The sequence below is a fragment of the Martes martes genome, assembly GCF_963455335.1.
Source record: "Martes martes genome assembly, chromosome: 7".
Lineage (NCBI taxonomy): Eukaryota > Metazoa > Chordata > Mammalia > Carnivora > Mustelidae > Martes > Martes martes.
This window is the reverse complement of record NC_137894.1, coordinates 11,187,114-11,214,377: the sequence shown is the minus strand read 5'-3', so window position 1 is coordinate 11,214,377 and position 27,264 is coordinate 11,187,114. Positions and strand designations below refer to the sequence as shown.

Here is a 27,264-nt window from a genome sequence, read left to right as displayed (position 1 = left end):
GGCTTGGAGGAGAGGTGAGGGGGGCCAAGGGAGGGATTGGTTCGACGCAAAAACACTTGCTCTGGCCTATTTGCGTTCCATCCAAAAGATGTTTCTCGGGGAAAGTTGCCAGTCTCTTAAATATCCCAACAGCGACAGAAGAGCCGCAGGTCCTAGGCAACCTTGGGGAGGAGACATTTTTCTCCTGGAAAAATAAGCGACCGAGTTAAGGGAAGTCACCACCCTGATGCCCTCCCAAGAGCGGCCTTGGTGGCCTTGCCCTGGCAGCCCCAGAAGGCCGGGCCCGGCGCATCGCAGAGACCGCTGTATCCACACCTCCTCCGGGGTGGCAGCCGTCCTGCGGCCTCCGTCAGGCTCGCAGGCCCCCAACTCGGGACTGCAGCCAGGGCAAGTACCGGGGAAGCAGCGAAGTGCGCGAAGGGGATCCGGGAGGCTCAGAGTCCCGGCGGGGTGGGTGGCCCGGGGTCCCGGCGGGAGGGAGCCTCGAGGTGCGCTGGCGGCTGACAGCCAGCGGGCCATCCCGGACACCCTCGGAAAACTCAGAAGCGGATTTTCCAGCCTCCTGCAAGGGGAGGGGGGCGGGGGGGCACATCTGAGTGAGAGAAATGAACCAGGGGGGTGTGGGCGGCGGCGTCGGGACGGCAGGCTGGTTGGAACGGGGTCCCGGGGTTTGTCTCCAAGCGCAGTTTCTACTTGGGTTGGATATTTACAGGTTGGATTAGGGGGGCGTTCTGCAGGCCGTCCGGGAGCGCTGGGCCTCCTCGGCCTGGGCTGCCGCGGGGAGCGGGGAGCGGGGAGCCGGGGCGCACCCTGCACCCCCTGGGCCCGGGTTCCCGAGCTCCCCGCGGCCAGCGTCGGAGCCCCACCGCCTCGGTCCCCGCCCAGCTCGTCCCCCGCCAACCCCCCGCGGGCCGCGCTGAAACCCGAGCGCGAAGGGGCGGGCCGCGCGGCGGCTGGGGCGGCGGGGCCGCGCCGACATTGGAGGGGACCCGGGGGAGGGAGGGCGAGGGAGGGGCTCCCGGGGAGGGGGGGGCGCGCCGGGCGCCCGCGGCCGAGGGGGACCGAGCCTCCCGGCTCGCTGCTCCCGCCGGCGGAGCGAGGCTGCCCTTTCTCCGCAGCGTGATTTATTTTCCTCTTCTTTTCCTCTAAACTCTTCTTCCAGGGAGAGGCTAGTGGTAACAGGCCGAGCTGGATGGATGGGTATGGGGAGAGGGGCAGGACGTTCAGCCCTGGGATTCTGGCCGACCCTCGCCTTCCTTCTCTGCAGCTTCCCGGCAGGTAAGGCACTGCCCCGGGCACGCGGGGACGGCCGGTCACCGCTCCCGGGCCTCGCCGCCGCCCCTCGGCCATACTTCTGCGAGCCGGTCGGAGCTGAAGTTCGCCGGCGTCCCCGGGACCCCCGCCTCCCTTTTCCACCGGTCTTTGTTTCTCCCGCGCCCCGCCGAGGGCACGATGGATGCCCGCGGGGACCCGGGCGGGGGGGGAGTAGAAGGACCCCGCCCGGCTCCCCCGGGAAGGAGGTCGCAGGGGCCGGGGGCGCCTCCTTCCTTCCGAGAAAGGGGGTGCCGGGGACGCGCCCCTTAGGGGCCCCGAAGGAGGGGGGAGGGAGAGGGAGCGCGGACTCGCAGCGGGGGGCACTTTCTCCGGCTGCTCGCCCACCGGAGTGCGAACCTGCCGGGTGCCCGAGGGTGGAGCCGGGGCCGCCCCTGAGGTCCCAGGCGGGTCCCCGGCCGCCCCCTCCTCCGGGACCCTGCCCCGTCCCGCCCCACGCGCCTGCCCACGCGGGGGGAAGCCCACGGACTGGGCTCACTCAAGCCCGGGTTCCTGTTTGATAACATTCCGCGTCGCCCCCTGTTTGTTTTTATTGTGTCAGAAAGGGAGAGAATTTCAGAATTAAAGCTGAAAAAGCCATCTGTTTCCAATGAATCCCCCATAGTTTTTCACAATGTTTTTGGCAGATCGCTGCTTTCAAATTCCTCCGAGCCCGGACCTCTTGTTTTTGTTGGGGGAAGGGAGACCAACTCCACAGAGAAGCATTTGTTCCTTCCCAAACGCTCCAGTTTCTTCACTTTTTTTTTTTTTTCCCTTTCGGGGGGAGGGGGGAAAGCACGAAACTTAAATCCCCAGTCTGTTTTCTTTATAATGTTTCATAAAACTTTATTTCATTTTGGCCATATGCTACTCACAGCCTGGAAACGCCAGTTAAATCCTTTATACCCATTTTTTCTCTTGCTAAAAATACAAATAAACCCAGTGTCACGGGCCAAATGGTCCCCGACGCAAGGCGGGATCTCTCGGCCGGCTCCATTGTGTTGCGGGGTGCCGAGGTGTCTGTTTGCAGAAGTGCGAGCCTCTGCAGCCCGGCGCGCATCCGCAGCCCCCGCGCACAACCGATCTCTTTGCAAGGAAAGATTTCGGTTAGACTGGGATTGGGTTGTTTTGTTTTGCTTCCCAGCCAACTGGGTTTCAGGAACTGGCAGAACTGGGCAGTCCGGGCTCTGCCTGGCTGTAAGCTGGGGCGGCCGGCGGGCGGACGCTGCTGGCAGCGGTAAGGGGCAGGGGATCAGTTTACCTTCCTGCCCCAGCCCGGTTGCGGGGGCCCACCGGCGCCGGCGGAGTCCAGCGTGCCCAGCTCACCCAGCAGCTGCGCGCCCCAAGGGCATCCCGGAGAGCCACAACCTGCTCCCAGCTCTGGATTCCACTGGGGAGGCCAGGGCCAAGGACAAGATGGGGGGGGGGTGTCAGTGACCCAAAGAGACCTTGGACCCTCATGCGCCCCCCGTCGGGGAATATTAATACCTCTATATAGTGAACCCAGCAACAGGGTGGCCTACTCCCTCCCCCCTTCACCCACCTTTTAAAAGGCCTTTACCCCTTTTACAGTAGGGCCTGGCTGAAAGGCTGCTTTGATTCCTTTCCCAAAACTAAGAATAATAATAATAAATAATAAAAAGGACAGTCTTCTTTAAAAAGAAATCCACCTTTTGGAGGAGCAGGACTTTGCGGGGTGTGCATCTCAGTTTGGTCTAGATAAAGATCCAGCGGGTTGGAAGTTTTATCAGATGGGTTGATAAATAGCTTTTGTCCCTTGGCTGCCTTGGGGGATGTGATCTCAGCTTGGAGCTGAAATTGAGAAGGGGGGCTTAGAGGCCCTTAAAACAACACCTTCCCGCTCTTAAAGGGGCAGTGCTTGTTAACTGCTGGAATTGGGGAGAGGAAAGGGAGAGCCGGCGGGACTTGCAAGGAGGCAGCTGCCAGCACCCCTTTCCTTGTTGCTCATTTCTTGTCTCCATCTGAACATCTTTATTTTAAAATCTCCCCCCACACACACACACACTGCTCCCCCAACCGCTCCCCCCACCGCGGTCCCAGGAAAGCTGGTGGGTTATATAATTCACAACGCACATTCCATCACTTTTGTTTCCTAGAAGCCCATTTCATTTTTGGCTTTAAGGCTGGTAACTAAAACCTGGCAGATAGAACAGATAGCCGCAGCACCGTCATGCCAATTGGCTCGTGTTTCTTCTAATTTGAGGACTTGACAGCTGCATTTAGTCAAAATTGCCCACCTTACTAAAATCTGAGCTTCTAGATATGCGCGGGGCTCCAAAAACTTGCGCGCGCAAAGACTCTGGGGCAGAGGACAAGTTTCTTAAGAGATGGAACGGGTCCTTTTCGCGGTGAAAGACGGACAGACTATCCTCTTCTTGGACCCAGTGGCAGAGAGGCTGCTCTGGACTGAAGTGGAGAAGCTGTGGGTCTGAGGGAGAGCAGGGAGAGTCAGCGGGGGGCTGGAGAAAACCCAAAGCCCTGGCAAGTGTAAGGCGTGGAGACCCCGGGGGCCCTGCCCGCACGGGCCTCTCCCACTGAGGACAGGTGGAATCTGGCTTGAGCAGGCTCAGGAAAGAATAGGTTTGTTCAGCGCTAGTTAGCTTGAACGGCTGCCAGGAGTAAACCCAGAGGAGTGCAAATTAAATTGGACATAGTTATGTGGGGAAAGATGCCTTAACCTCTGTAGACTGAGAGGGTACGTGTCTTTGGAGAGTGTTTACAGGAGCTCGCCCAGTGCCTGTGGCCCCCTGGCATGCCTGCTGGGTTTCTGACTCAGTGGCAGCCTTCAGGACCCCCCTCCCAGCATGGCTGGCAGATCCCCAGCCTCCTGATGGGAAGGGGTTTTGTGGTAGTCTTCAGGCTGCAAGGCTGTGTGTTTAGACCGTGCTGTGCCCACCGTGGTTGGGGATGGACCAGTGGCCGCGTCGAGCTGTGGGCAGGGACGGGGGTGGGGGAGAGATATAGATGCTTCTTAAACTTCTAAATCACCGTGACTTCATCAAACAGATTGCTAAGAGAAACCTGTCAAAGGGTTGTAGATATGTTGGCCTGTTTCCTATGAACATCAGATGGGTGGGTATGGTCTATACTCGCACAGTTCTTCAAGTCTGGTCCCTGGACCCGCAGCCTTAGCCTCCCGAGGGAGCTGCTGGTTAGACACAGACATGCTCTGGGCCCACGCCGGACGTACCGAAGCCCATACTCCAGGGTGGGACCCTGCAGTCTGTACCCTGCCGGGCCCTCTAGGGGGTTCTGATGTGCCCTCCAGTGTGAAGACTGCCCTTCTAAGAATTATAGCCTGTCTTTTCCCCTCGTTCCTTTCCCTTTACTTTTAAACTGCGCCGGTTACAGAAACGTCAGTCCTCAGGAAGGAGAGTAAGGCTTGTGGAGACCAAGGCTGTCTGCAGTGTCTAAGGGCATCTGTGTCATTATAGGGATGAGAAAAGTTCTCCTAGAGCTGGTGCTTAGAAATGTGCAAGCAAGTCAATTTGCTTATCACGATTTTGTTCTCCCAGTGAGACTTGGTGTCCCGAAGGGAGAGAATGAAGTGATGTCTGGTGGCAGGAGCCAGAGGACAGCAGAGCCAGCTAGCAGGTCGGTGTGTGACACAGCAGAGCCTTGGCTCCCAGGAAGGCCGGATGTAAGATCCTGTGGACGGTTTACCTGTTAGCCCCTGAGGGTGAACTGGGAATAAGGAGAGGATTTCTTTTCTTTTCTTTTTTAAGATTTTATTTATTTATTTGACAGAGATCACAAGTAGGCAGAGGGGCAGGCAGAGAGAGAGGGGGAAGCAGGCTTCCTGCTGAGCAGAGAGCCCGAGGCGGGGCTCGATCCCAAGACCCTGAGATCATGACCTGAGCCGAAGGCAGAGGCTTTAACCCACTGAGCCACCCAGGTGCCCCAAGGAGAGGCTTTCTGCTCTTGTGGCTGAAGAAGGGGAACCTGTCTGCAAGGTTCAAGTAATTGCTAGCAATCACCCCAGAGCTCAAAGGAGAAGTGGGGACAGGTGGTCCATGGGCTCCGATAAGGACACTTTGTGCAATGGGGAAGAGGGCGTCCCAGGACCCTGTGGAGGTAAGAGGATGAGGTGGGGACCAGTTTTTAGATTTGGGACACGTGGTTCCTGCGAAAAATCCCCTTTTCAGTGAAATATGCAAGGCCCGGCACAGAACTGGGCGGAGAACCCCAACTTTCTGTTTTGACTGAGTGGTTGACTACCATGCTGTTCCCATGCTTGGCTGAGTTCAACCTGCAGAAAACTGAACACACGGTTTCTTCTAGAGTGACCAACACATCCTGGCATACCCCGGACTTTTTTAGTTTGAAAGTTGAAAGTCTGCTGTCCTTAGAAACCCTCCCAGTCCTGGACACACCAGGATGGTGGCTCACCTAAGATTGCTCCCCTCCTGCCCCCAGGGCTAGTGCCGGGTTTGAGTCTGTTAGCAACTGCCCAGAACAGTGAAGCGCCAAGTCTGACGTGGGCCTGTCCCTTCAGTCCAGGTGCTTGGGGCTGGCTCTCCTTCCTACACCCTGTCCTGTCTGTTCCCATTGTCCCCTTGCTACAGCAGCTGGCCAGCCCTAGGACCCCCCTCTCTGGCTCCCTGACCCCCGTGCACACCCCAAATGAGTTGTTCTAAAAGCCCTGCTTGGGAACTCGTCGTGCCTCCTTGTAGCCTTCTTTGGAGCATCCAAAAGGGAGGACCCTCTGACTTCTGGCCCCCACCCCCAGGCTTCTCCCAGGCCTCATTCCCATGACTTCTGGCAAATCCCCAGGTTCCAGGTCACTCCTGCCCCCCAGACACACAGACACAGTCTGCCACTACCCCACCACGCTCTCCCTGTGGGCAACTCCCAGGACCTCCGTGCTCATGCCGCTGCCCATTTTGGAATGGGAATGCCCCCTTGATCAAGTTCAGTGCTGTCTCTCAGGGTCCGGTGCCATCCCTCCAATGACCTAGACACCTATTCCCTTGGCTGCAGACATCTGTGCTTCCTCGAAGCATCATTGCTTTGTGGGTCTTAGGTTTTAGTCCTCTCCTAAATCACCAGTTCTTTCAATAAGGGCAGAACCCCATTTTCTGTTTCTTCATACCCTTCTCCTTGCTGCACACCCTGAATACAACCCATGTGATCCTGGGAATTGTAGGGCCTTTGGGTTTTTGGTATTTCTGTTTTATTTTTTCCTAAGAGACAGAGACCACGGGTTTTCTTTTATCCCCCCAGATACCCCAATCTTTTTTCTAAAATAACTTTTTTTGGTTATAAAAACAACCCTCATTTTTAAATCTAAAAACTGAAAAGGATAAGTAAGTAAATGAAAATAACCCAAATTCTGACCTCGCAGAGATCCTTGGAGATATAATACCTTATGTTGTTCTCTCCAAAGTATGACCATCTGAACGGGGAACAATAATTTTTAAACCTCTTTTCACTTATTGAGTGGTCACAGTATACCAGGAGCTCATTAAAGCTCATCTAAAGCCAAATGCTTTAAATACAATACCTCCTGAGCTCACCATCCCTTCCTCACAGAATGTCATCACACCACTGCCCTGAAGAGGAAACAGAGGGTCAGAGAGGCTGCCTGATATTACACAGCTAGCTAGTGACAGAGCCAGAGGGAGAACACAGACCCCTGCCCTTATCCATATCCCCGATTTTGAATAAATACACCCATTTTGTTTTGTGGCATCTGAGAGTTTGTGCTATGGAGCGTATAAGGCTTTAAGGTGGGGAAAAATAAGGAACAAAATTAGGAGCTATTCGATAGCAGAATGAAGAGTGACCACATTTTCTGCAGACCTAGCATTTTTGCCTCCTCCCAAGGGCCCTCTCTGTTCCCTATCCGTTCCCTTGCTTAGTATTGCAAAGAAGATGCCACCCAGCCATAGGTCAGGAAAACGAGTTGGCAGGGCTGTCATTGTGCAAATTTTCCCAAGTCAGATTTATGTCTTTTGGGTTTTGCTTATTTATTCATTTCATGCACCATTTCACCCAAGCAGTCGGAATACCTAGACGCCTATTAAAGTGGTCCGTCTGCACCCAGGTCCCCGCAGAAAGGAACCCATTATTGCTTCCCATGCTGAGGAATGGCCCATGAACACAGGCTCACACATGTGTGCGCCAGCCGGGCGTGTGCCCAGCTGGCGTGCGTTTGCTCTCCCACCGCATGAGGAAGGTGGAGGAGGGAGGCCTGCCTGTGGACAGCGGTGAGGGCAAAAAAGCCACTTCAAATGAACTTGGACCTGGAGCGGCCAAGCAGATGAGCCCAGGGTTCCTGGAGGCAGAGCCAGGATGGAAAATTATCAATACGAGAGCCAGCCCCTAGACTCAGGAAACGGGGTTATACCTCAAAGCAGGAAGACCAAATTGCACACCTGAGAGCTTCATTTATATAGGAAAAGTGATGTCTCTGCCCATAACCGCCCTCCTTGTGGAACCCGGGGTAGCTCAGTGCTGTGCCCTAAGACAAGATGCTCTGGGCATGACATCTCGCTCCCCGCTCAGCCCTTGGCTCGCATGGGCCCCTCTTACCCAGAGGAGCCCTCCACCGACACGTGCTTTTTTGAATTCCCTGTTTGCCATTGATCAGGCTCCCCGTGGCCCCAGCGGAATCGGTGGGGGGAGGGTGTCCCGTTTGGCAAGCTGATGTGTGCCCTCTTCCTTGGCACTCGGCGTGCTTTCTTGTAGCAACTTGGCCTGCGTGGCTGGGTGGGATGAGGGGGCAGCGCCTCCTGCCTCAGCTCCGTGGGTGGCAGTGGACCTGGGTGTGCTGCTTGAGGGTATCTGGTGTCCGACAGGCCGATGGTGACGCCACGATGATCCTGGGCAGGTCCTGCGGGAGAGACCCAGACGGGCAGATCCTGGGCATCTCTGAACTCAAGGAGACTCCAGGACATTGCCCAGGCCCGAGTGTGCCTCATCCTGGCACCAGATCCGTTTGCTGCCCCGTCCTTGAGTCCCTGCTGAGGGGACAGAAGAGAGTGCTGGGCCGTTGCTGCCAAAGCCAGAGTCCCATGCTGGGTGCAGGCAGGCTGCCCCCCCCCAGCTTGGTGCTCCCCCCGCACCTCCTTCAGGGCCCATCACAGCTTGATGAGAGGGGAGCCTCCGTGCCTCCATGGCCCAGAGCGAGCGGGGACAGGACCAGGTCTCCGGCTTTGTGGGCGACCTTTCCACAGAGGCCCGGTAGGCCCCGCTCTTTTAAGCCATTCTGTGCATGCTCTGTCTGCTTGACCCTGACGAAAGCCATCACTTCCTAAAAATAGTATTCTGATCATGCCGCGCACTTCCTGAACGTTTCCCTGGGGCTCCCCACAATCAACCACATCAGAGTCTGAAATCCTCAGGCTGGGGCGGCAGGGTCCAGGCAGGAGAACAGAACCACAGGGGGTATTTCCACGGAGGGACCTGAGTCTAGGGGATTGCCGGGTGCTTGTGGGAGCACCTTGGGAAAGGCCATGGGGGCCCATGGAGGCACGCACGCCGCAGGAAGCCTCTTGGTCCCCTTGGGGTGTGGGGGACCAAGGCAAGAGGAATTGCGGGGGGGGGGGCAGGTCTCCGAGGAGGGTAGGGTGATACCAGCGCCCCCTTGTGGTGGAATCTAACGGAGCTGGGGGACCCCCGGCCCCCCCACACTGCTGAGGACAGCGCTTTGGAGCTCGGTGACGTTTGCTACCAGCAACCAACCAGTATTTCGGCTCCAGCCAACCTCCGCTGTTCCCGAGGCCAGTGTACCTCCAGACCTTTGTCCCACATCACCTGCCAAATCACACCTGCCCTTCCAGACCGGGCTGACATGCTTTTCCCCGGGTCCCCTCTCCTGCCTCCGTCCTTCCATCTTCGCTGCGACTCAGGATTCACGTGAAACGAGTTTGCTCCGCCTTCCAGAAGTTTGGTAGCTGCTTGCACGTGAGCAGGGAAACCCACGGACTTGCAGCAGCGGCCTGAAGCACCTGGTAGGGTCCAGAACTTGCAGCAAGTACATGAATCTGGGCAGTTGCTGTGCTACAGCCCCCCTCCCCCAACACACACACACACACCCCTACCCCCGACCCTCCCCACCCCCAACGCCTTGCCCCAAGTCGGACAAAACCGACCGGATCCTGGGGCTTGTATTCCGAACGAGACTTACCCCTTTAAGAGGAGGCAGGTTTTTCCCCTCTCCCGGCTCACCCCACCCCTCCCACACAGCCACTGAAACCCGATCTAATCCCTTTGCACGCGGGTAATTTATTGGTCTATTGGGCTTTTCTTGGTGGCAAATTGCATTGTCTTTATTCCTGGGTTCTGGCCGTGGAGCGGCTCGCCGCATTCCTGAGACTCGTTTCTCAGGGCGATCCTTCACACCCCCTCCGCGCACAGTGAAATAAGTTTTATTGGGCTTCTTTGTTATGCAAACAGGGCAGTAATAATCAGGCTATTATTCCGAAAGATTGGGCTTGATTAACAGTTCAAAGGAGGTCTCTGAAAGCAGCGAATGCCGCCCCGGTGCGTAAATATTTCCCTCCTGCCCGGGTGGGTACGGCGGGGGGCCCCCCAGCTCCCTGCCCCCAGCTTGCTGTTTCCAAGGGGCTCTGGGTCACTATTGAAAGGGAAGGAATTAAGTCGGGCCGGCTGTGGGGCTCTCATTCCTCTCGAGGGCACGTCTCAGCCCACAAAAAGGAGGCAGTCTGGAGCCCATCTCCCCCCAAAAGTGAAATGTTACCTGTGCGGCGTGCCAGGGCACATAGAAGCCCCCGGCACACCCCCACACCCCCACCAGACCTAGCAGAGCCCGGGGAGGGGGGCGGGGAAGCACTTTAAAAAGGCATCAGATCTGCTAAGATGCTTTGAGTGCGCGGTGGGGAAGATGAGGTGACCCCCCCAGCTGGGGGGTCCCCCAGAGGCTGAGGATGGCGACACAAAGTGATGATTAGATAAAGCGATCTTGATGAAGTTGATGGCACAGAGAGGCAAGGAGTTCCGGCCCCAGGGGCACAAGTCCGGAGGCCCCAGAGTCGCTCTGCCCAATGACACAGTGGCTGGGATGGAAATGATGCTCAGGAGAGCTGAATTCCCATTAGATTCTTGATCCCCTGGCTCTGCTCATATGGGCGGTCTTGGATCCAGCCCGAGGTGGCCGGGGAGCCAGAAGGGGCCGCTTTGCCGTCTGCAGGAACCAGGCAAGGAGGGGGCAGCCGCCGGCTTCTGTCACCCCGAAAGCACCAAGGGCACCTCGATCTGCAGAGCCTGGTCGCCTCTCCTTGCTTCCTTCCTTGGACTTTCACATCAGGAAAAGGCCAAGGCTTCCTGCCTGGAATTAAGGTCTCGCGCTTTTCTTTCTTTCTTTTTTCTTTTTCTTTTAAGATACGGTACATAAAAATCAGCCCCTCTGTGGTTTCTTCGGCAGGTGACACCGCAGCCAAGAGCTTTTTCTTTTGATGCTGGGCCAGGTTACATTCAGATTCCTGACCTGGGGTGGCCTCCAGCCTGTGATTTAGCGGAGTAGACATGGGGCCGCAGGATGACTCTAATGGGGGGTCGAGGGCCCCTCGGCTCTCCCCCTGGGGGAACTGTCCAGCCCTCGCATGCTCGAAGCCCTTCCATGAGACCTCCAGGAAATGACGGCTCATGCATGACCACTAGAGGCAGACCCAGGAGGGCTGCATTGCCACCTGGAGAGAAGGCAGGGGTGGGGTGGGGGCGGTGGGGGGTGGCCTCAAGTCTGGTCCCAGCTAGTCCCTGGCCTCTTATACACCATTCTCCCACCCTGAGCTCTAGCTCCTCCACCTGTGGTGGGAGTCCTTGGCCAGGAACCTTAAACAAGAGCTCACTGTCCATTTGGGGGGTGGTCACTGTCCTGGGAACCGAGGGTTGGCGCTGGTCCTACATCAGGAACTGGGCGTGGTCAAAGAAAATCCATCTCGGTGTCAGGAATTTTAGGACCTGGATCCTTCTCAGCTGGTGTCCCCAGAAAGGTAGGGCACTTCGAAAAGCAGAGAAAAGAGCCCCCCAAAACCAGGTGGCTGTGTGAGCCAGGCGTGTGTGCGTGGAGCAAATAAAGATGATAGTTCTTGCCCGCCGATTCGGAGTAGCCGTGAGGATCTGGCGCTGGAGCGGTGTGCAGTCTACACGGGTCAGGGAACATCGGGCGTCATTATTGTCATCATTTCCTTTTTGGAGAAGCCTGTCCTGGGTGTCCTGTGGGTGTGCCCCCACGGCGCTCCCCCACATGTGTGCATGCGTGCTGCCCATCCCATCAGCCCCCCAAAGGGCAGAGCCTCCTCTTCAGTGTCTTTGTGGCCCACAGCCTGTGGGATCGGCCCGGTGTGTGTGGAAGTCCCTAAAGGGAAAGCAGCTTGGGGCTGAGAGCTGTGGTTTGTCTCCCGCTGCGGTCAGAGTACCTGGAGGAGGGGGCTATGTAATGCCACCAGGCCTCAGTTTGCCTGTCTGTTGAATGGGGACAACATAATCCTTGGGCCGTCATAGCGTTAATGGAGATAGTTGTACAATGTGTGGCATACAGTAAGTACTCAGCACATATTAGCTGTGAGGTAGATCTAAGTCTACCCCCCACCCCCGCCAGATTACCATTTAAGCAAACCAAGTTAACACAAAACTGATTTCCACTGAGCTGCCTTCCCGTGTTCTCGAGGTTTGCTTACATCGGCTCCACTGGTCCCTGGAGTACTGATGACAGTACTGACGCATCTTGATGGCACAGAGAGCAGCACTGAGCTCAGAGAGGTTAGTGGATTTGCCCGTAGCCACACAGCACTGAGCTCCAGAGCCTGGAACTGGACCACAAGCATCTGCCCTTGGAGTTACATACCTTGAAACCCTCCCCACCAGCACTGCTTCCCGAAGCGAGGTCCCCCGGTTCCCGAGGACCTCCAGCGTGGGATTGCCCAGTGACACAGAACCTGTCGCCAGCTGCCTTGTTGGGCCCAAATTCACCGCGGTGCTCTGTCTGGGTGGGGAACTGGCGAGCGCTCTCATTTTTCTTTGTGTCCCAGAACCCAAGGTCTGTTCCTTTATTCATTCATTAACAAGAGCAAAGGCTAACTTGTTGCAATTGTACTTCAGGACCCAACGTTTCTGATTCCGCCATCTCTCAGAAAACCTCTGGGTGGAAGAGGCATTGCGGGGTGCGTCGGACACCTGGGGGGGAAGGGTCGGCATGGCGGTGGGAGAGCAGGCGGGGCCCGCAGCAGCCGGAGGAAGAGACTGGGTACCAGGAGCTGGTGGGGGGGGTGAGGTGCGAAGCAGATGAGAGCTCTCTTCACGCCTCCCCCGTGCCCTCTCCCCCTCAAGTGCTGGGAGAGTCATCCCAGCCCAGGTCACCCCTTGGTGACCACAGGTCCTTTCAAGGAGAGGGGAATAAGGGAAGCCAAGGTTACCTGGTCTTCTGGCCCCTGGCCAAGTGCATGTCTCCAGTGATCTGGCTTCTGCAGAGGAGGGAGGAGTCAGGAGGGCTGGGGAAGGGGAGGAGAGATGGGGCAAGGCTTATAGTCCCTGAGGCTGCAAGTCAGGGTGGCAGGCATGGTCGGGTTCTGGCGGCAGCTCTCTAACTCACCCATCCTTGCTGTGTCCTAGCATGGCCCAGTGTGAGCCCGAGCTCTGGTGTCTCTCTCTTCCTATAAGGACGCTAATCCCAGCCTGGGACATCCCCCTCAGGAACTTAATCACCTCCCAGAGGCCCCGCCCTTCCAAGTACCATCACACTGGGGTTGGGGCTTCAACATAGGAATTTGCGGGGGACACATTCAGTCCATAGCATCCTCCCCGGTGAAAGACGGTGAGTGAGGTGGTGGGCAAAGTCATCCCAGAGCCCTTGGGAAGTGTGGCGCCCGGCCAGCCACGGTCCTGGACCAATGCGGGTGGGCTGCAGGGGTGGGTGCTGCATGCACAGAGCACTCACACTCAGCACACCCAAGTCCAGGTGGAAGGGCAGAGCCCAGCCAGGGCCCTAAGGTGAGGACGAGGGAGAGGTGGGGGAAGGGACGCTCCGGTCCACTGCCCTTCCTGTCCCCTCCCTGTCCCGGCCTGTGACTTCTAACTTCTTACCTTTATCCCCCTCTGAGAGCTTTGTCAGGGCCCCCATTTGTTGATCACCCACGGGGTCCCCGGCAGAACAAGTGCCTCTTCTCATGAAACCCTTGGCCACTCTCTAAGTTCATAGATAGGAAACTGAGGCAGAGCCAAGGTCCCACAACTACAGCGAGGGGACAGAGCAGGATTTTGAGCCTGGCACTCTCTCTCCAGTGCCCACTGCCCACCACTCCGTGTGGCCTGTGTCACCTTCACACCTCCCCAGGTCTGTCCCTAGTCCTGGGTGACAGCATCGCGAACATTTCTCCAGATGGCGGAGAAACAGGGTGGGCGGGACTTCAGGGGAGTGAGGGGCTGGAGGAGTTCACCCCTGTGCGGACCCTGCGTGGGGTGGAAGGTCTATCTCCTCGGGGCAAGGGCAGCCCCAGAATGACCTCGGTCGCCCCCTGGGGGTGGTGGGCGGAGCTGCCATCACCACTCGGGAGGCTCTGAGAGGGGGAGGGGAGCCAGGGAAGGAGCCCCACTGAGTTGAACTGATTGATGAAAGGCCTGTTCTCCAAGGACGGAGGGCCCAGGACTGCTCCGGGTTGGCAGCTGCATCCCTGCTGGGCTTGCCCCTTGGGAGAGGGGCCTCCTCCCTTTGCCCCCTCTGCAACCCCTTCTACCCCAAAGGAAATGCCCCGTGCACACACTCCAGACGGGCCAGGCTCCAGCAGGTTCTAACTTGACCCTTTTGGGACTGTTGAAAAGAAAATGGCCCAACTCTAAAGAAGTGTGGCCTGTGCACCAGGAGCCTGGGCCTCCCTGGGGAGCCTGGCTGAAGTGCAGAGCCGCGGGCCCACTGAGGCCTGCTGACTCTGCCCAGGCGGCTGGTGTGCACGGGGACGTTTGAAGAGCGCTGCTCTGAGCAGAGGATTAAGTGCTGGCAGATCCCCCCCTGGTGACCCCAGAGCACGGGAGGGACCCTCTTTTGGGGCACCTCTGGAGGATTTCGGTCACGAGCCCCAGACATCCTGGAGAGCTCTGCCTCGGGGACACTGCTCTGAGCCATTTTGAAGGAGAGGAAAACATCAGACTCTTATCACCGCCTGTGGAGTCGCCCAGGGGTGGGGATAGAGCCACAAATGGGGATCAGGAGTGAGACTCCCCGCATACCCCACATTGTCTGTGTGCAGGCTGGTCCTGCCCGAGGCCCCATTCTCTCCCCCTGCCTTCGAGCCACTGCCCACCCTGCAAAGCAGCCCCTGGGAACTGGTCTACTGGGGGCAAGGCCTCCCAGCTGGTGGGGGAATCCCGAAGGAGGGATCTACAAGGAGAGGCTGAAGGTCACTGGTGGTAAAGTGCGCCCTTGAAGGGCCCAGCGGCTGGTGGGCGGAGGCGATGCTCAATGTGCTAATTGCCAGGGAACTGCTCTGGGCGTGGGCTCTTGGGCCCCACAGGCCAGATGCAAACCCTGCTGCAGCTCCTTCCCAGAGACCTGGGGCCAGAGAAGCTGGCAGGTGAGCCTGGTTGTGCCCCGCAGGGAGGTGGGAGGTGAGCAGGGCCAAGGGGCCTGGCCCTGGGGCCGCAGGGAGAGCTGGCCGAGCGGCAGCACCAGCCAGAGACAGAGTCTGGTAGCTGCGACGTGGCTCTCTGCTGTCCCCGGTTCGCTTTGGCCGAGATGAGGCCAACAGAGCTCCTGCTTTGGGGTTGTGCCGTCTGGTTGTAAAGGGACAGGTGGTGGCCCTTCTCCCCTCCGGGCACGCTGAGCGCCAGAGGGGGACCGAGCCTGGCTGCAGGCAGGGATCCCGAGGTTGGTGGGCTGGTGGACGGTGTGGGCGCAGCCCAGGCGGCCACCACTCAGCACAGGCTGTGGCCCCCTCAGATCGTTTCCCGACATCCCGATCTCTCCATGGTTCTGAGAAAGCAGCATCGCACGCAGGTCAGCACACCCTGCGCCCGGCACTGGGGAGGCTGCCCGAGGGGACCAGGCGTGGGGGCCGCCGACCACAGGCGGAGAGTTGGTGGCTCCCCACAGCCAGTGCCTTTGTACCGTGTTCCTCTGCACGGCAACCCTCCACTCACACCTACCCCCTCTCCTCACCTCACCTCCACCGTGAGGGGCTCCTTCACCTTCTCCCACGCAGGCCACATTAGCCCTTTTGCAAGGTCAGTTGGCACTTGGGTGTCTTCTATAGGTTTAGTTAAATATGAAGACAGCAGGGCCAGAGAATCGTCTAACTGCCCTTCAAGGGACCCCTGCCCCAGGAGCACACACCTGTGGGAGGAAGACCACTGCGGGGCAGGGAGGGTGGGGGGTCCCGACGAGTGCCTTTCCCCTGTTCACCTCAAATGCATCTTCATGGCAATCACCCCCTCTTATTAACCAAATCTCCTGGAGTCAGCACGGTTCTTCAACTTAAAATAAAGCTGTGAAAATGGAAAATCTGTAGCTCTCATATCAAATTTGCTTTATTTTTCCTAAGACACATTTAAGTAAATACGTAACTTCTCAAAAGAAAAAATGTCCACCCAGACTCCACCAGAAACAACCTCGTTTGCCAGCAGTGGTGACAAACACAGGTGAAGTTAGGAGAGGAGCCTGAATTTTAGGACAAGCGCAGGCTCCCCCGTGTCCAGGTGTGTGACCTGGGCGGGTCAGCTTCGGCTCCACACAGGTGCTTGCGGAGGGAGCAGATGTCTAAGTGATAGGCCATCCAGGTGTCCTGGCCCAGGGCAGCTGATCAGGTGTTCCTTAGCCTGCCCTTACCTATTACTGCCTCTGGCTTTATTGGCAACTTGATTTTGGAGGTAAAAAGGCAGCACCAGAGAAGCAAACTGACTTTTCCAAGGGTTCACGAGCCGGGCTGGGAACGATTGCCCCATCCTCCTGTCGACCACTCCAGCGCTGGGCTGCAACCCAGCTGGTCTGCCAACCCCTTTGCTCCTGGAGCCTGTGGAGAGCCTTCCTTCCTGCTACCTGTCTGCATGTCTGGCTGCCGAAGTTACTAGGGACTGTGCAAAAGAATCTGGGAGGCCAGGAAAGGGCAGATTCCACGTGTCCAGGTACAAGATTCAGGTGTGTTCGAGGCACAGTTTTCAGGCATAGTCATTTGTAGCTAATTGTCAAGTCTCAAAGATTGTGGGTGACTTAAAAAAAAAAAATACAAATTAAGGCACATCCAAGGTGATGGCTCTCAGTTGCTTCCCAGCATGCTCTCCTGAGCAGGACAAAGGAGGGAGGAAGGGAGAGATGGCAACCAAGAGGGAAGCCGCCCGTGCTCGGCAGACAAGGAGACCGGACCCAGGTGTCCTGTGACTAAAGCTCCTTGAGGAATCATACTAGCCAGCTGTCACTGACCTGCTCTAGTCAGTGCTGCTCTTGGTCCTTTACACTCTGACCAACCCCACAAGGCATATACTACTATGCCTCATTTTCTAGGTGAATCTAATGAGGCACAGAGAAGTCTAGGGATTTGGACAAGGTCACACAGCAGAGCCCAGAACACATAGTGGGGCTTAATTCCCAGCCACATTTCTGTTGAGGTTGGCAAAATGCTTGGGGGTAGCTGTGACAGTGTCAGCAGACGTCAGAGGCCCAAGGGTGGCTTGTCAGCTCTCACAGCCGGGCTGACCCAGAAACCCTGACACACACACACACACACACACACACACACACACACACACACACCCGGCTTTACCACCTGGGAACTGTGGGAGGAGCCAGCATGGTCCTTGCGGCACGCCCGGCCCCTTGGGGTCACCCCAGGCGGAAGGCAGGCAGGTCGGGCACCCCCACTTGCAGGCACTATTTACCATCCGGTTGCGAAGGTGCCGCGGGGGTGGCGCCGTGCGGGAGGAGATGTCCTCGGGCCACGTGCCAGCGGCGCTGGTCCACGGGGGCGAGGACACCGGAGCCCGCCGGCTGACCTTGACGGCGTGTCCCTTCCTTCCCCCCACAGCCACGTCCCCGTGCAAGATCCTCAAGTGCAACTCCGAGTTCTGGAGCGCCACGGCCGGCAGCCACTCCCCGGCCTCGGACGACGCCCCCGAGTTCTGCGCGGCGCTGCGCACCTACGCCCTGTGCACGCGGCGCACGGCCCGCACCTGCCGGGGCGACCTGGCCTACCACTCGGCCGTCCATGGCATAGAGGACCTCATGAGCCAGTACAACTGCTCCAAGGATGGCCCCACGTCGCAGCCGCGCCTGCGCACCCTCCCGCCGCCGGGCGACAGCCAGGAGCGCTCCGACAGCCCCGAGGTCTGCCACTACGAGAAGAGCTTCCACAAGCACTCGGCGGCCCCCAACTACACGCACTGCGGCCTCTTCGGGGACCCGCACCTCAGGACTTTCACAGACCGCTTCCAGACCTGCAAGGTGCAGGGCGCCTGGCCGCTCATCGACAATAATTACCTGAACGTGCAGGTCACCAACACACCTGTGCTGCCCGGCTCGGCCGCCACGGCCACTAGCAAGGTAAGGGTGAGGCTGAGGCTCGCGCGGTCCTGCTGTCCCCAGCGCCCAGACCCAGACACCGCCTGCAACCCCTCCCCCTCCGCGTTCTTATTTCCAGTAAATGGGCTGGTTATTTACAAAGGAATGTTCTAGATGGTCTTTGTCATGAGACCAACCCGCCGGGAGCCATCTCTTCACGTTGTGGGGAGTGTGAGAGTTCTCAGACTGCTGGATGCTGCCCACTGGGGGTTTGTGAAATCCGTTGTCCCGGGTCAGAACCCGGCGGTCACTTTTTTTTTTCTTTTTCAATTGGGCAATGCAGAAAGGCCGGCCTAACCGGACACCGCTAGGAAAGGCGGGTGGCCAGTGCGTCGCGCCTGGGAAGGGAACACTCCCTTAGTTCTGGTTGTGTGCGTGCCCGTGTGCGCGCTCGGGCACCCGGGCCAGGGCCAGGGCCGGGTCCGGGTGTGAGGGGGATTTCTTACTGGGGTTCTTGTCCACAAATTTTAGAAACACTCGCCAGAGCACTAGGTTTCAAGCTTTGGGAATATTCTTTTCTTGCCCCCAGATTGTGCTTTGTTAGAACTCAGGTATTCAATCCCAATTAGACAGAATCCTCTTTGCAGGTGTGTCTCCATCATTGCCCTCGGGGTGGGGGGCAACTCCGACCCCCTAGGACACAGGAACCCAGCGCCTCAGAGGTGAGGGTGATCCCGCCCATGGGTTCTCACGTGGCTGCATGTTTACAAACTGAACAGATTTTAGAAGATAGGGACTCTGGGCCCCTCTCCCGGCTGGTATGGCACCAGATCTCTGGGTGGGGTCAGGCGTGCGTGTGTGTGTGTGTGTGTGTGTGTGTGTGTGTGCGTATGTGCATGTTTTTAAAGCCCCCAGTGATTCTGGCCCATGGAGGGGGTCAGGGACCAGGGCTCTAGGATGCTGATGGGGTCAGCAGGGCTGCAGGGTACCGCGGTGCCCTTCCTTTGCCCTGTTCCTACCCGGACAGGCTGCAGGCCCGCGGCTGAGCTGCTGTGGTGTCTGGGAACACGGGGAGATGGAACAAGTGAGGCTGCAGAATCAGCTTCCGAGCCTGCCAGGGGCCACCCAGGCAGCTTTTTCCCTCCTCCCTCGGGCCAGCCCTGCCCGGCTGGAGCAGCTCCCTTGGACACGTCCCCAAAGTGGGATGTACCTCTCCGCCCCAAGTGCACTGGGCTGGGAACGCTGAGCTAGCATCTGACCTGGGCCAGGTGGCTCTGCCGAGGGGCGTGTTGTCGTTTGCCGGGAGAGGCAGTCCTCATCCGGAGCCCCAGAGGCTGCGGAGAGCTGGTCATCTTCTGACCCCAGAAGGCCTCTGTCTCTGGGTGGCAGGTCTCAGGTCCTGCTCACAGGGCCACAGCCAGAGGCAGCCACAGATGTGGCCCGTGGCCCAGGCACTTGGACACCCCCGTCTTCTCCCTCCCCTACCTGCTTCCAGGAAGGGCTCCTTGACCCCCTAACCAGACCTCAGACCTCAGCCATCAGGGGGCACAGCCTCATGGCTACGAGGCTGGTGGGCCCTGAGCGTGCAGGGGATGGGGACCCGTGGGCCGCCTCGGGGCCTGGCCCACCAGAGCCCCTGGGGGATTCCGGACTGGCAGCAGCTCTGTTTTCCTAGGAAAAGCACGTCGCAAGGCGGCACGTTGGGCAGCGCCCGGCTCGTCCACAAAGGGCGTTTCTGTTCCTTCCTGCCCCCCACGCCCCACAGGAGGACAGCAAGGTGACCTGCAGCCAGGAAAATTCCCGCCATCTCCCTCTGCCCTGGTGGCCGCCACATGCCTGCAGAGGGTCTGTTTCTGGGCCCAGCTGCAGGATGAGAAACAAGTGGTTCTTTGCCCCACAGACACCCCAGCAGGCCCTTGGCACCAGGCCGTGAAGCCTAGTAGACAGCAGAATTACGGCCAACACTCTCTCCACCCTGGCCGCCCTCTCCGCCCTCCGCAGAACAGCATGGGGGGGGGGTGGGTGTTGTTGCATCAGGGACCCAGCCCCCTTCCCTGGCGCCCCTCCATCTACCCACCCCCCTCCTTCCCCAGAGCCAACGTAAATGAAAGCCAGGAGCCTGAGGCTGCAGCTTCTAAATCCAGCAGCAAACAGACTGCGGGAGGGGCCCCTGCCTCCCTGTCCCCCCACCCCGGGCCGGGGCACACAGGGGAGTCTGAGGGTGTGAGAGCGACGTGGACCTCAGAAGCCCGCCCCTCCTAACCCAGGCTGGTGTGAGCACCAGATGTGATGACGGAGCCCAGCGCAGATCGGGGAGGGATGGTGGTTTGTGACCCGTGAGGCTGGGCTGCAACCCCCACTGACTGGAGGGGGAGGGGGCCACATCCCATCGGGTCCCGCAGGCCGGGGTGACGTGCCCGGGCTTAGAACCCCTGCGTACCACCCTCAGCTCTTCCCTGGCGTACCCCGGGAGCCCAGCAGTGCTGTCCCCAAACCACTTGGATTAATGATCTAGTGACTTGACCGTCCACTCTGCACCAGGCGCCCAGGGATCGGGCAGCAGGGCCCAGTCAGGGATGGGAGCGCCCTCTTCCGATGTCAGCGTGGGGGCTCCGGAGAGTATGGGGATCCCCCGCAGAGCTTGACGGACCCTGCTGCTTTCTGCTGTGACCTCGGTCCCCCCAGTCTCCCCAGCAGGCGCAGAGCCCCAAGGCCTTCTGTTCCCTCCTCACCAGCCAGGAGGGAGCACGAGGCTTGTCCCCCGCCCAGAGACCCAGCCGGGACAGGGTCCGTGTGTGTGGCCAAGTCAGTGGCAGGCCCCCAGGCAGACCGGGTTCCCTGGGTGGGAGACCAGCGGCTGCTTTCCAGTGCCCTCGGCCGGCCCACGGCCCGCACCTGTTCCCGTAGGCCTCTGCGCTCAGGTGCACTGGTTTTGTTCGTTCGTTGATTCCGCAGACATTTACGAAACATCTCCTCGGAGCCAGCCTCCGTGCCTCATGCTTCCTACCTCCTGGCCGCTCCCACTGATCGTGGAGGACCAAAGCAGACCAAAGGGTGCTTGTGGCGGGGGCAGGACGCTCTGCCCTGAGCCCTGGGGAGGGCCTCCTCCAAGTCCTTTGCAGAGCTTGGCTCGGGAGGACGGGAGCGGGAGGCTGGGGAACAGTAGGCATGGGAGGACAGCAGAGCCTGGCAGAGCGGGGGAGGGCGTCCTGGAGCCTCAGGGGCAGCATGAGAAGCCAAGGGGCTGTTATCTCGGAGGGGTATTTGTGCCTCCCCCCGAGAGCCCTCTGCCAACCTCTTCTGCCCACTTGAACCTACATGCCCTCTGCCCTCCCCTCTCCCCTAGGGCCCTTGGCTCATTTCCCAGGATCCTGGCATTATCCAGCCCGGCCCATCCCTCCGTTCTCATAGGTGATCAAGATGTCGTGTTTTCCAGCCCAAACTACTGTTTTAGCTGGCTTCCCGCCGCCCTGAGCTCAGCCCCCAGCTCCACCACCCTCCCTCCAGCTGCGCCCGGAGCAGCCCATGGTACAGATGAGAAAACTGAGGCACTGGGAGGAGAGGAATTCACACCCCTGCCTTAACCTGCCCCCTCGCCCATGCTGGTTCTGCCTTGCACTTACCACCTGTCCCACCCCCTAACTCAGCCCCCCGGTCTGTCCCCCCCCCCCGGAGTGTGAGCTCCTTGAGGACAAGGCCCTTGGACTCCTGGCCCCCGTGTGTGGATACAGTCCCTAGCGCCGGGCTGGTGTGGTGGAGGGGGCCTTGGGTGCCCCTGGGAAGGGGGGGGGCGGCAAAGGCAGGAGTGGCAGCCGCACCCGTGGCCGAGCTGGCAGCGAGCCGCCTGGCTTTCGACAGGCCCCTTCATGCTGTTACTTGTGGTTGAGTCCCTGGCACTGGTGCCAAGAAGAGTCTAGCAGGCTGTCAGCCTTCCAGGAGCCTGTCTCCACGAGAGATGACGGTTAGAGGGAAACCAGCCTTTCCTGTTCCAGGAGACTGGTGGCACTTGGAAACCAGCAGCAGCACCCCCCCAACCCCTGCTCCCCAGCACACCGGGCAGGGACTCTGGAGCCCCTGGTCGCTCGCCCCCTCCCCAGTGACAGGACCACCCACTGCCCAGACCACCCTGGCTGCACCTCCCGGCCCCCCACAGGCAGCCTCCATCCACACTGGGGCGGGCGCCGTGGGACATGGGACGGAATGGAGGTGGAGCTATGAAGTGGCCATTTTTGTCGTCCAGGGATGGTGGGGTAGCCGCAAGCTCCTGGGGTCCGACAAGAAGGGCTCCAAGCGGGACGCAGGGGCCGCGGCCACCTGTGACATTCCACAGCAAACCGGGGTGCCCTGTTTCCCTGGGACCAGGCAGTGGCCTTGCAGCGGGGGGAGGATAGGGAAATTGAGTCTGGTGCCTGAGAGGCTGTGCCCACCCCAGACCTGGACTCTGGCAGGCCCCCCAGCCTCCAGCTTCGGAGCCCCTCCTTGTGTCCCGTGCAGACAGCAGAATGTGCCCCCATCCGTCCTGACCATCCACTGGGCCCCAACAGGCAGAGCGCCAGGGGCCCCAAGACTTCCAGGGACCCATGAGAAAGCTTTCATTTGTTTTCACGTCAGAAGGAAAAATCAGCATCATCTAATCTCGACTGTATTCATCTGGACAGCAGTGCAGTCACAAAATGTAATTTTAGTTTTTTTTTTTAAAGATTTTATTTATTTATTTGACAGACAGATCACAAGTAGGCAGAGAGGCAGGCAGAGAGAGAGGGGGAAGCAGGCTCCCTGCTGAGCAGAGAGCCCGATGGGGGGCTCGATCCCAGGACCCTGAGATCATGCCTGAGCCGAAGGCAGAGGCTTAACCCACTGAGCCACCCAGGCGCCCCAGTAGTTTCAGTATTTTTGATGGAGAAGGAGGCCCACAAAGGCCCACGGGTCTGAAGTCCCCGACGTTCCCGACAGCGGCCTGGCTCTCGCCCTCAGCTTTCTGAGTATCAGCGTGAGAAGGGGGAGTTTCTCTCTGAGGCTCCGGGCCCCTCATGCACTCCCGGCCGGGCCACCCCTACGCTTCACCAGCGTGAGCAGTGACAAGACAGCCCGGACAGCTCCAGCCGGGCCCTCGCTACCCTGTGGGATGGCCCAGCCTAGAACTTCAGCTCCGCTCCTGAGGCCCCAGGCTGAGGCCGCACCCTGCCTGCTTCCCCCTCGGCATCCTGTCTGTGCCCCTGGTCACCCCTCCCAGCCCCCGAATTGCAGCCACACTGCCTAGCCTGTGGCCCGGCCCCAGATCACACCCTGGGCCCCTGACTTTCCGAACCCTGGGCCCGAGCTGGGGTCCTTCACGTTTCTCCTGCCTCCCCTTGCCTGTAGGACCTGCTCGTGGTTTCTAGCACACCCGGGCCCTTGCGCTTGTCATACCCCCACTGTTTGGCCAGAAACTCCCTTAGCGCTTCGTGCAGCCGACCCTCCACTCCCAGGGCCGTCCTAGGTGTCCCCCTCCCACTGCCGCATCGCCCAGGGTGCCCAGGCACAAAACTCAGCCACAGCCAGGACATCGGGGCCCCCTCAGCCTGCAGACCATCTGAGGAGGTATGGTACCAAAAGGCCTGGGTGCCCTCTTGCTCCATGACCCGGCCTCCCTCCCTGGCCATGGGCTGGAGTTGCCGCCCTTGATTCAGGGGGCAGTGGCCTTAAAGCCACCAGGGGCAAGAAGCGGCACCTAGGAACAGGAATGAAGGAGCGGTGGTCATGTCTCTCCCGGATCTGATTCCTGTCTCCAGCCCATGCAGTCGTCCTAGTTAAGATTAGGAGGGAAAGCGCGGCCTGGCCCTTCCCCCGGGATGAAAGGGAAAATGCTCGCTCCCCAGGCTGTTTGTCTCCAGCCTTCTCCCAGGCCTCCTACCCTGGGGGCTTGTGGCCAGAAAGAGCCCAGGGGTTGGAAACCAAGCGACTGAACTGTGCTCTACCTCTTGCTGGTGGCTGTGCAACCTTGGGCAAGTCACTTGACGTCTCTGAGGCTGACTTTTCTCCGCTCTAAATGGGAGGTCATGTCATCCTCCCCGGCAGCGCCCCACGGGACTATGAGAAGCAGCACCTGTGCCTGCGTCTGTGGTCGTCAGGAAGACCATTCCCAGTGGAACCGCCCCACCAGCTGCTTCTCCTACAGCAGCTCAGCCCAGCCCCGAAGCCCCGGCTACAGGCACCAGCAGACCCGGGCCTCCCGGCTCCTGCCCTGGCCAGGCCTGCGTGCTCAGCCTCGAACCCCCCATCTTCCTTTCCCTGACTGTTGCCTTCCTCCTCTCTTTTGTGCCCCTGCTCACGTCCAAAGCCTGGCTGGGTGACCCCTCGGGGCAGCCCTGCCTCCGTGGCCTCTGCCGGCCTCTGCCTGCCTGTTCTTTCCCTGAGCATGAATCTGTCCCCTTCCACCTGCCTCGATGATCAGCCAACGGCTCACGGCCCTTTGGAAGGCATTTGGCGGGAGGTCCGCTGGCAGCTTGAGAGGTCGTGTGAGATGGTCGTGGACCGTATTAGTTTCCTGTTGCTGCTGTAACAAATACCACAAACTCAGGGTTTCCCACAAGCAGAGATGTATTCTCTTGGAGCTCTGGAGACGAGAAGTCTGGAATGTTCTTTAAGGGCTAACGTGACCATATTAGGAGGGTCGGTCCTTCTGGAGGGTCGCAGGAGAAATCTCTTTGGTGTCTCTTCCAGCTCTGGTGGTTGCCAGCATCTCTGGCCTATGGTCACCCCCCTCCAGTCTCTGCCTCTCCGGAAAGAGCCATCCTCCTCTTCGATGGTCCCATCTCCCTCTGCCTCCATGTTAAGAGGACACCTGTGACTCTATTTAGGGCTTACCCCAGCTAATCCAGGATAACTTCCCCATCTTGGTGCCCTTAACCCAATCACATCTGCGAAGTCTCTTTTGCATAGACGGTAACATTCACTGGTTCCAGGAATTAGGGCTTGATATCTTAGGGGCCATTACTCAGCGTACTACAATAGATAATGAAGTTTTATTTTTAATTACCTGTGCTTTTCTTTTTATGGTGCATTTCTATATATAGTAAATGAGCTGGTTTTCTATTTAGGGTAGTGATCTAAAGTTCCCATTCTAAGTCAGATTGTTGTTGTTTTTTTTTAAATACGACAAGTTGGTTGGGTTTTTTTTTTTTTTAACTAAGTTTTTAATTTCAGTATGGTTCACATACAATATATGATTCCATACATGACTCAGGGCTCACCAGGGTAGGTGTGTCTTCATCCCCTTCACCTGTTCCCCCATCCCCCCACCCACCTCCCCTCCGGGAGCCATCAGTCTGTCCCCTATCGTTAAGATTCTGTCTCTTGGTTTGTCTCTCTCTCCTTTTTCCCCCTTTGTCCTAGAGTAAAACAAGTTGTTTTAAAGAAGAACATTAAGTGCATAATAACGCAGGTGGTACCAAGGTGACCCAAATGGGGAAGGGAGGGCTTGGGGCATGGAGGGGGCTCCTCCTGTCTGCAGCATCGCCAGCATGGGCTGGGCCTCCCACCCCCCCACTGTCTCAGCACCGCTGACCACCTGTCTCCCTGTCCTTCCCTCCCCGCCCCCTCACCAGCTCACCATCATCTTCAAGAACTTCCAGGAGTGTGTGGACCAGAAGGTGTACCAGGCAGAGATGGACGAGCTCCCCGCCGCCTTCGCCGACGGCTCCAAGAACGGCGGGGACAAGCACGGGGCCAACAGCCTGAAGATCACGGAGAAGGTATCGGGCCAGCACGTGGAGATTCAGGCCAAGTACATCGGCACCACCATCGTGGTGCGCCAAGTGGGCCGCTACCTGACTTTCGCGGTCCGCATGCCCGAGGAGGTGGTCAACGCCGTGGAGGACAGGGACAGCCAGGGCCTCTACCTCTGCCTGCGGGGCTGCCCCCTCAACCAGCAGATCGACTTCCAGGCCTTCGGCGCCAACGCCGAGGGTCCTGGCCCCCGCAGACCGGCGGCCGCCAGCCCGGCCCCCGCGGCCCCAGACACCTTCCCGTACGAGACGGCCGTGGCCAAGTGCAAGGAGAAGCTGCCCGTGGAGGACCTCTACTACCAGGCCTGCGTCTTCGACCTGCTCACCACGGGCGACGTGAACTTCACGCTGGCCGCCTACTACGCCCTGGAGGACGTCAAGATGCTGCACTCCAACAAGGACAGGCTGCACCTGTACCAGAGGACTCGGGAGCCGCCGGGCCGGGCAGCCGCTGCGGGGCTGCCCCCCGCCCCCCGGCCCCTCCTGGGCGGCCTGCTGCTCCTCACCCTGCTCCCCGCCTTCCTGGAGGCCGTGGCCGCGTAGGGCAGAGAGGGGCCGCTGCCTGTCCCTGAGCCGGGGGGGGGGGTGGCTGCAGGAGGGCTGGGGCTGTTGTGAGCAGCGGGCGGGGGGGGAGGGCGGGGAGGGGGAGACCCCGCAAGGTGTGCAGGGGTCAGGAGCAGAGGCAGCCGCTGGCCGGCGGGCTGGGGACGGTTACCTCAGAGCTCCCCCGGGCTGTCTGCTGGCAAGGGCTGGCACGGGGGGCGGCCTCCCCCCATGGCCCGCGCCCTCCATCGGGGGCCCGTGAGAGGTCCTGGTGACTGGTGCTGTGATGTTTGTGACAGTTGAGCTGAGAGAGGGAGTCGCTCCCCTCCACCCGCCCGCAGTGTGAATGTGCAAAACAGAGCCCCTCAGGCCGAAGCCCCCCACCCTGGCCCCGCCAGAGACACTGGGATTGATCAGAGTTGAGCTCCTCCCCCACCACCCCTGCAATGCACTGAAACAGGCCCAGCTGACTGCTGCCCGCGCCCGCCACACGCACACACACTCACACGAGCACACTCGCACACACTAAGCTGAGGGGCTGAGGCATCGGCGAGGCTGGACCCCCTCCCAGGCGGGGTCTCCTTTCCCCTTGGGCCTTAGGATGACTGGGGAGGGGGGGCGCTGCTTGGCATCTTTAGCAAACCATCATCCTTGACCCCAAGGTTGTGCCCACCTGGTGCCTTCCGGCCCGTGGCCTGCCTGTGAGCCGAGGGGAGACTCCCACGGGGCAGCCGCGTGTCCCTGCTCCGGCCGGTTAGCAGGCCCCTGCCCCAGAGCCCGCAGCTGGGGCAGCAGGTGCTATCTCCCGAGGTCTGTGCGATGCCACTCACGGGCTCCAACGCTCTTCTCTGGCTCCTTCCCTCCCCGCCCCCCATGCCCCTCTGTGCTTAGGAGTCACGTCCTCATGTCTAAATGTCTGAATAGAAGTACCCCTTGGTTTCTGTCCCCTTCTCCCCAGCAGATGGCAAGAGTCCCCGGGCAGGGGGAGCTTGGGCCACTGGGCGGGGGCAGGAGACACAAATGGACAGGGCCAGCTGGCCTGCCCTGGTCCTCTTCGTCCTCCTCCCCTGCCCCCCCAGAACCCCACGCCCCACCCGTCTCCCGACGTCTGCAGGCCAGGGAGAGGAGCAGGGTCTGCAAGCTTCTCAGCCCTGAGCATCCGGGGCTGGTCTCGTTCCT

General features: G+C 59.4%; 1 protein-coding gene across 1 annotated transcript; it reads left to right on the top strand.

The window, feature by feature from the left end:
* Positions 1–226: 226 nt before the first annotated feature.
* RGMA (repulsive guidance molecule BMP co-receptor a) lies at positions 227–26,085 on the top strand (the record flags this gene model as incomplete). The annotated part of the gene is made up of 4 exons (XM_080808433.1): positions 227–391; positions 1,167–1,278; positions 17,304–17,818; positions 25,363–26,085. 4 exons carry the CDS (start codon positions 227–229, stop codon positions 26,083–26,085), a joined length of 1,515 nt encoding a protein of 504 aa, XP_080664559.1.
* Positions 26,086–27,264: the final 1,179 nt, after the last annotated feature.